The sequence below is a fragment of the Taudactylus pleione genome, unplaced genomic scaffold, assembly GCF_031769625.1.
Source record: "Taudactylus pleione unplaced genomic scaffold, aTauple2 ptg000203l, whole genome shotgun sequence".
Classification (NCBI taxonomy): domain Eukaryota; kingdom Metazoa; phylum Chordata; class Amphibia; order Anura; family Myobatrachidae; genus Taudactylus; species Taudactylus pleione.
Genome location: NW_028284605.1, coordinates 2,143,945 through 2,152,500, shown reverse-complemented (window position 1 = coordinate 2,152,500; position 8,556 = coordinate 2,143,945). Strand labels below are relative to the sequence as shown.

The 8,556-nt window shown below is 40.3% G+C and overlaps 1 protein-coding gene across 26 annotated transcripts in view; it reads left to right on the top strand.

The window, feature by feature from the left end:
- MYO18A (myosin XVIIIA) overlaps positions 1-8,556 on the top strand; it is a 350,017-nt gene that overhangs the window by 187,746 nt on the left and 153,715 nt on the right. For all 26 annotated transcript variants that reach the window (XM_088477757.1, XM_088477755.1, XM_088477756.1 and 23 more), the window contains 4 exons: positions 796-937; positions 4,161-4,320; positions 4,870-5,056; positions 5,335-5,572. In XM_088477757.1, the coding sequence (XP_088333883.1) occupies positions 796-937; positions 4,161-4,320; positions 4,870-5,056; positions 5,335-5,572 (727 nt within the window). The remainder of the gene's footprint in view (positions 1-795; positions 938-4,160; positions 4,321-4,869; positions 5,057-5,334; positions 5,573-8,556) is intronic.

Below are 8,556 nucleotides of genomic sequence, written 5' to 3'. Positions count from 1 at the left end.
TAACAAAATGTTTTTTTTTTCTTTTTTTAGTGAGCACTGATATTTATTTACTTAGAATTGAATATGCTCATTATTGGTGATTTTTAAGAGTCTGAATTCTGGGTTTTCTGTCAGTATGTGTATAATAAGAGGAAGGTAAATCCATTGCCAAAGCTGTGAGGTGTTTTGTCTCTGCCATGAAATACATATATAAATGATCATTGAATGAACTGAAAAATGTGCTAAGGAGAGGGAAAAAAGCTCTCTATATTATAAGCCGTAATTGGCAAAACGGAGACAAGCATGGGAGCAGTGTCTGGACATCAAGGGTCTTTATATCGTCCTACAATGAAAGCTGTAATTTTACCTTGTAGACACCCAGATAGGATTTTCAGAAGAGCCAAGAAACCAGGCTAAATCGTTTTACTACAAAATAATGTGTTTTTACTATCTCAAGCATTAAGTATTGATTCTATTCTGTAAGTGTCTTTTTAAACTAGGGCCTTGAATTACCCCTGCTGACTTAACTGCCTTGTTGTTATTTTATTTTTTTCAATTCCTTTTTCTTTACTGCCTTTCTTTACTATTTCATCAAGAAAATAAGGCTAGCAATTAGAGGCAGAGCTGCCTGGAGGACTGGAGAAATTAGATTGCGGATAGCTGGGGACAGAGGGGCTTGTTACTCTGATTAATGGGGGTTTGTTAGCAGGTCTCATTCCTTGTGCTCGCACACCCTTGCACATGAAGAATAGCTTGGAACAATTGTTTGACAGAGGGAGACTTGCATGTTGGTAATGACCTTGGTTTTAATCTTAGGTGAGGACCCTTGCGAGGACTGATGAGGCCAGAGGTCTGCTGTGGCTGCTGGAGGAGGAAGCGTTGCAGCCTGGTGGCAATGAGGACACCCTTTTGGAACGGCTTTTTACTTACTTTGGGCCTCAAGAAGGAGAGGAAACTGGTAATAAAAAAGTTGGCTGGTCAATTTAATTTCCTTTTCATAAACTTTAGCCTTTCACAATACCTGGTATACCTTAGCTATTAGGTCTCTTATCATGAGCTTTAGTACAGGAATTCTTAGAGCTGTTCCTTAATGGGTATAAACAAATAATGTGCACACAAGAAAGATCGTATTGTTCCACAAAACATTACACCAAGTCCAAGCATAAACAGCAATGGTCATAGAGTGCTTTCACATTCTTACTGTTCCCATGCTGGAAGACATTTGTTTATTTGTTCAGTAACTTTTATTATATTTTTCCATCAACTTTTCAATTAATATTATGCCCCATTTTAAGTATTGTACTGTTTTCTGAAAGTACAGTATATTATCGTTAATAAAGGTAACTAAAATTAAGGGGTCAATACTATTAGTTGCGAGTTCACTTGCAGCGCAAGTAAGTGCTGTATGCTTCACTTACGGTACCTCCGGAATCGTGGAGGTTTGGTTGCACCCCCCATAAGGCTGCGTACAAGAATCCGCAAGATTGGGCTGCGTGGAGGGTGAGTTGTGGTGCAGCTGCCGGCTACTCAACCCATTTGCACCTCATAGGATTTACCCCATAATTGGAAATTTGAGGCCCCATGTTTTGGGTGCTGATTCCACTACTTGACACCCCCCCCCCCCCCCCCACCCATTTGCTACATATGGTAGGCAGAGATAGCAAGGACATGTCTAAAAAATTTAACTTTTTTTTTATTATACTAAACCAGCTATGGTTAATATTCAAGTAATACCTCTATTTATCTATTATTTGCATAGCATCTAATTTTTGGGGGCTATTAAAAACGTGTTTGCTCTGCACCCTTCTGTAAGGGTTCCCAGGCTGCTTTACAGATGACCAGAGTGCAGAGAGGGGTGCTCACCGGCTGCTCTCTATAATATTTTCTTATTGTGATTGTCAGTATGGTATGTGGTCAGCACCTTTCTGTAGCTGAAATGTTGTCCTTCAGCTATTAATAAGCCCTTAGCAAACGGTGTATTATTTTTCTGTAACACATGATCAGTTATGACAATCCAGGCAGGTGTTTCTACTTAACACAAGCAAATGTACAAATGTTTTTTAGGCTATTTTTAACCATTAAGTCTTGCTGGTTGGCTTGGAAACAACTTACACTAAAGCTTATTAACTTATCAATGAAAATAAAGTGAAACCTTTCCTCTAATGTAAATATGCAGACTTTATTGATTATTCAGTGAAACTATAGATTTTTTTTTCATCATTAAACAAAATGTCAATTAGTAGATGATCAATGAAGATTAAACAGTAATACTGTCTTTTTTTGTTTTGGATCCAGCAACTTTGCTGCTTATTGTAACAACCGAATCCTTTCTCACCCTTTATCCTCATCAAGCGTTGCCATCATAGTTCCGCTGTATTAGGGGGGGGACAGGTACACTTTGTGTTCTGTAATCATTCAGGATGTTGTTGGCTCTACAGCAAAACTCTTAAAGCTGTAATACCACTTAAGTGTTCATTGTTCACCTGCTTCTTCCTCTCAACAAAGCCCCAGAGGCTGCTGCATACAGCTGTATTTCCCAGGGCACCTGAGTAATATAGAACCAGCAAATATTTAAGGCCACAACATAGAAATTGCTGCAGAGAGGGGATATTATTGAAAGAACCTATCTTGGGAAAACAGCTTCTTATGGTTATCCCGCTAACACTATACCTGTGCAGTCTCAATTCAAGTCTTTAGCTGTGAGGTGAATCACAGAGTTCCAGGAATATGGCTGAAGGGAGCATCCCCGTGGCTGTAACATTAATGGTCAGGTGGTTATGCAGCATAAGTACAATTCCCACTGGCATTAAGAATATGACTGTGACACTCCATGTCAGACTGTCAAATTTGACATGGGGTGTGTAACTAGCATTTACGCCTGCAGCCAGGAGGGGGTTTATGGAGAGAAATAAGTTGCCCCTTGCCCTCTGGTGATTTGCTTGACTCCCACCTTTCTTTAGAATTGCCGGCTCCTTATTATAGATACCTATATTCACCTTCTTTTTACTATATTTTTAAGAATAATAGTCTACAGATGGGTCCACATACATCGAGCCTCCTTGCGCGTTAAACAGTACTTCTAGTCGCTCCATGCAGCATCTTTTTGTGCATCTTTTTATTTTTAAATGCATCTTATTTGCACAACTATGTGACTAGATATCATTTTAATTAGCAGAAGCTGATTGTGCTATGCAGCATGCCTATGTTCTGTAAGCGAGTGCGGGTGTATCTGCATGCGAAACGCTACGTTACAGTGTCAGTGGCTGTAGCACTGTAACGTAGTATTTCGCATGCAGATACACCTGCAGTCACACACAGAACATAGGCATGCTGCATATTTGTGCTATCTAGTCGAATCGTTGAGCGAATAAGACTCATTTGAAGGAAAAAGATGCACAAAAAGACGCTCGGCATTAGAGTCACACAGAGCTCCCGCGTTGTGTGGCGCGACTTGTAGTGCGCGGAGGATATATGTATATTGACACTTTTATGATGTTTGCCATAAGTGCAAATTTTAGTTTGTTTATTAGATTATATTTTAAGCAAAGACATGTTTAGCACCATCCAACTACAATCTTATAGGTGCAGCATAATATTATCAGGGAGGGCATGTGACCCCATCTGGTTTCCCACAACCCCATTTGGCACTATACCTGTCTCATCTATAGGTCTCTGTGGAGGAGAGTGACACCCCAAGCGAGGACTATATAGTGGGCGCCTTCTCCTAAGAGTGTATTACAAAGGCATAAATCTTTGTACCATTGTTCTTTTGGTCACACTTCCCGGTCTTTGTCACCTGCTGCATTGGATTAGTAATGTTTGAGGGGCACTTAACCTGCAGAGTGTACAGAGCTTATTTTTGTTACATTTCCATAAGCATCTTCAAACCATATGCTCATATAATTGTTTGTTGTATTGTTTCTTTTTCCATTTGTGTTTTTATATTTACAGTTTACTGTTATGTCAGCTGTCATTGTATATGTGACACATTTCATACAATACAGATCCAATATTTGTATTCACCAAAGAAACAGTCTAATTAGTATTGCAATTACCAATGTATTCAAATTGTATGATACAAGAAAACTTGTTTTGAGTATTTAAAGCTAAATTGAAAGCTTTCTGAAATACTTCAAAAACAAAGTTTAAATATATTACAGTGCAAATATACTTATTTACAGGTAAAAAACCGCTACTCCGAAGCAATAAGGAGCATCACTTCTTGCTGGGACACAGCTATGGCACTAACTGGGTGGAATACGATGCTACTGGATGGCTAAACTACGTGAAACAAAATCCTGCGTCACAGAATGCTGCCACATTGCTGCAGGACTCCCAGAAGTAAGATCAATGATGACACTAGGACTAATAGACGTAAAATTGAAGTTGTCTCATATGAAAATGCTACTTTTAAAAGTCAACTATCTATGAACTTGTTGGCACCAATAATGTCTCTAAAATGTGTATTCCATGGGGGAAGATTTTCTTCTCTCTGCAAGCTGCATGAAGCCACTTGGAACCTCTTCTAGCGGAATATATAATGACTGCCACAGATGGCTAATGAAAATGTATTTGTCAATTGTAAAACCGTATATTTGTGTTAGTCTATTATTTTATACAGTATTGGAAACCCTATAAATATTATTCTGGCTATTTTTTATAGTATGGTATTTACATGGAATATGCAAGATTAGGTAATGGTGGGAGATGTCAGTAGTACATTTGTAAATTTTATATACAGTATTGTATTATCCTGAAAGATCTTTTTATTTCGGGCTTTGATGCTCTTTAGAAGCCTATGAAATTCCCTTCCCCGCTTTATACATACTATTGTGTCGTCAAATCTTACGTTTCCGTGTTTCACACAGTATTTCTTTTACTCCCCGGCAGGAAAATAATTAGCAGCTTATTTGCTGGCAGAACAGGCACTGCGACCGTTTTATCGGGTTCAGTGGCTGGCCTAGAGGGCGGTTCCCAGTTGGCACTGCGCAGAGCCACAAGCATGCGAAAGACGTTCACTACAGGCGTGGCAGCTGTGAAGAAGAAGTCTTTATGTATCCAAATTAAACTACAAGTGGTAAGCTTTAATTAATTTCTATTACTCAGAGGGACATTTGAAATGTATTCTAAACTGTTTTCACCCGCTCATGCCAACCACGTGTATAATGAGATTTCTTTATATATATGATAAAACCTAAAACTTGATACTAATGTGTGATTGAAGTTCTGAATAGAAACCACCAGATCTTTACATCAGTATACTCTGAATGTCATGACTGTTGTCATTTTGGTGTAATTTGGTTACATCATTACTTTTTAGTAGTTCAGTTCTTACATTCTGATGCCCTTTTGCAGGATGCTCTTATTGACACTATCAAGAAGTCCAAGATTCACTTTGTCTACTGCTTCCTGTCCAAAGCGGAGTCATGTAACAGCGATACACGGCTGGTGCCGGCTGCCAGAGTTGGCTCCAGTGAGTCAGACTTGTCGGGAGAACGCTGTGACGCAGAGCTTATGCAGGTTGATGTCCCTCTCTTGCGGGCTCAGATACGAGGGTCGCGGCTTCTAGATGCCCTACGCATGTATAGACAAGGTGAGTACCCGCGACTCATAGGTAATTGTACCAATCCTATCAGTTATCTAACACACCTAGACTATTCACATTATTTCTGGCCATTATACTGTATTTATTTCCGTAACTGGATACTGTCCGCATAACCTAGAAAAGGTCAAAGGAGTGCCGCAGTGCAGTGCACAGAAGTCTGAAACTCCTTTGATCTTTTCTAGGTAATGGAAATGCGGACAGTATCCAGAAATGTGGACTGTACCCAGTACTTAAACAAGTTTTAAACTTGTTGAAAAAGTTGTTTAAGTAGCAGAGCTTCATCGCTATAGCAGAACTGTGAAAATAAGGCAGTGCCATTGCCTCATCTCATCTTCTCCTTCACAGATATGCTATAGAGATGAAGCTCTGCTACTTAATCAACTTTTAAACTTGTGAAATGTAAGCACAGTATATACAACCACAAACTCTAGTTGTCACTATTATATAAAACATAGCTTTGTCATAATTATCCAGAAACACAGAGTTGTTTTCCCATCCTTTTTAATCCATTCGTCACCATCTACCAGGATGCAAGGCAAGTGAGATTGATTCAGTGAAAATCAACCCTAATTAGAAGAACAGAGCATTTTGTTAAATTTCATGTGTAAGAATAACCCTTCCGCCTCTGCCGTGTTTGTACATCTGGCTGATCCGTTTGGTGACACCGGTCTCCTTTATTATACTATCCCAAAACTTCCTTCTCCTGTGAAGGTAAAGCAGGCGTGATTCTGTAGATGACGCTGTCTGTCAAAACCATCTGGATTTTGAGAAGTTGCTCTGTAATATTATTATTACTATAAATACAAAAAAAAAAGATGAATTCGGAAAAAAAAAATGTTGAAATAAGCAAACGGGTCCTCCTGGAAAATCAATGCACATCTCCAGCAATGGAATCAATACAGGCTCCCTACTGAGTTGGTGCTGGATGCTGCTTCAGTCAATAGAGAACGACAGATTAAGAGAGAGAACATAAGCGGCCAGGTCTCACCAGTCAATTGAAGTGGAATTCACAAACAATTGCGAGCAGAAGCTGCTTTTCCAATAACCAGCTCAGTGCTTGATTTAATTACACACACACAATTACATTCAACTCTTCAATCTCACGTTTACACACATTGCAGTTTGTTTTCGCTGTATGTTTGCAGACACTGCCCTGCCACCCAAACATGACCCCGACTGTGCGCTGGCTTGTCAAATTCTCCATTTCAGTAAAACCGTTTTAGAGTTGTAAGGGTATTTGTATGTAAAATATATACAAGAAAAAAGAACTTTGTAACACTGACTCATGCTTTTGGTTATTGTAAGACAGGGATGGGGAACCTCAGGCCCGGGGGCCGTATAAGGCCCGCGGAATCGTTTGGTCTGGCCCCTTGAGTTTTTTCTGCTAGCCTCATCTGGCTAGTAGGGTGCCTAGAATGGCACCCTGCAGCCAGAATCTATGCAGCAGTGCCGTCTGGGGCGTCCTTAGGATGCTTCAGACAGTCACACTGCTGCCCTTACAGCTCCCTGGATTATCCTCAGGATGCTCCGGGCATTGATGTAATTACTGGCAATTGTGGCCCCACCCCATGTGACATCACATTGAGGGGGCGTGGTCTGCACCGAGCCCCACAAATAATTTTATATATATCAATATGGCCCTCGGCAGAAAAAAGGTTCCCCACCCCTGTTGTAAGAAGACAAATCCAGTTTCCTCGTCTTGCCTTACATTCATGGGCTTGGTGGAATCTTCAGTACAGATTACCATAGCACACAGCTGACATACCTAGCCTTAGACAGCAGAAAGTATGTGATGGGGGAATATATCTCTGGGATTGTTTATTTATCTGAGAAATTCTCTGTAAATCTCTCATAGCTTTGAAGAAGTTTGGGATAAATAATGATCTATGGACTGGCTGATTATTTAATGTAAATTTATCCTTGACGCTAGTGTAAAACACAAAAATGACTCCAGCACTATGAGGAATAGCACGCCCCTACTTTAGGTCTCGTAACTACTGTATTTTTAAGGTAACACAATGCATGTAAAGGGGTCTGACAATGGTACACACCCATATGCATTTTTACTTGTGTCCAGGTTGCATTGGTGCAAGTTGAACTCATTGAAGTCACTGAAGTGACCTCCTGATTGTTAGTTAACAACCGCATGTCAGATGCATAAGCTTATGACTTATGTCAGAGTTGTATACCAATGGTTGGGCAAGCTTCTCCTTTGGTGACACCTGAGGAATTCATAATGGTAGCGACTGGCGCCTCAATTTCTGTGAACATATGTCCAGACTACCACAAGCTAACAACAGATTTGAAGAGGATCTGACTTCAAGGAGTGCTCTTGACATCTACATCAGGTGCCCATAATGTCTTTCCTCGTTCAACCTTACCACACCCGGTGCCTGCTCTGATATTAATGGGTACAAATGCTTCTGACTTACAGGAGCCACGCACACTTTTTTCAGTAATATTTACAGTTGTTATTCCGGTACCTTATTATGTATCCAGTGCTTACCTTAAATATAAAGTTCATTTAGGCAGGGCCACCTTTGCCTTCTGTTTCATGCCATTATATGTTATTTACTTGTATCAGATCCCTTCACTGTACAGCACTGTGTAATTTGTCAGCACTTTATAATGATGGACAATAATAATTTCCTTAGGACTGGCAGTGTGGTAGAGTGCCTCATACTGTACAGCTCGTTCTTGGTGCCAGTCACTGCTTTCCTCAGTGTTCCTGTGGTGTGGACTAGGTTATTACAATGCAATTCAAAGGTTTTGTCTGCAGGCTGGGAGAGCGTTGTATGTCACCAGAAGTTAAAATAAAACATGCTCCCCCTGCACGGTAGGGAAAATGGGGGATATGATTCAGAGGTGATCTCACTGCCGGCGCTGGACATAGTTTGAGTGATATTTTTTTGCTACTGCTCATGCGTCCCGATTGTCTCCGCAGGGAGAAGGGTATTGAAAATGTAGTCTGC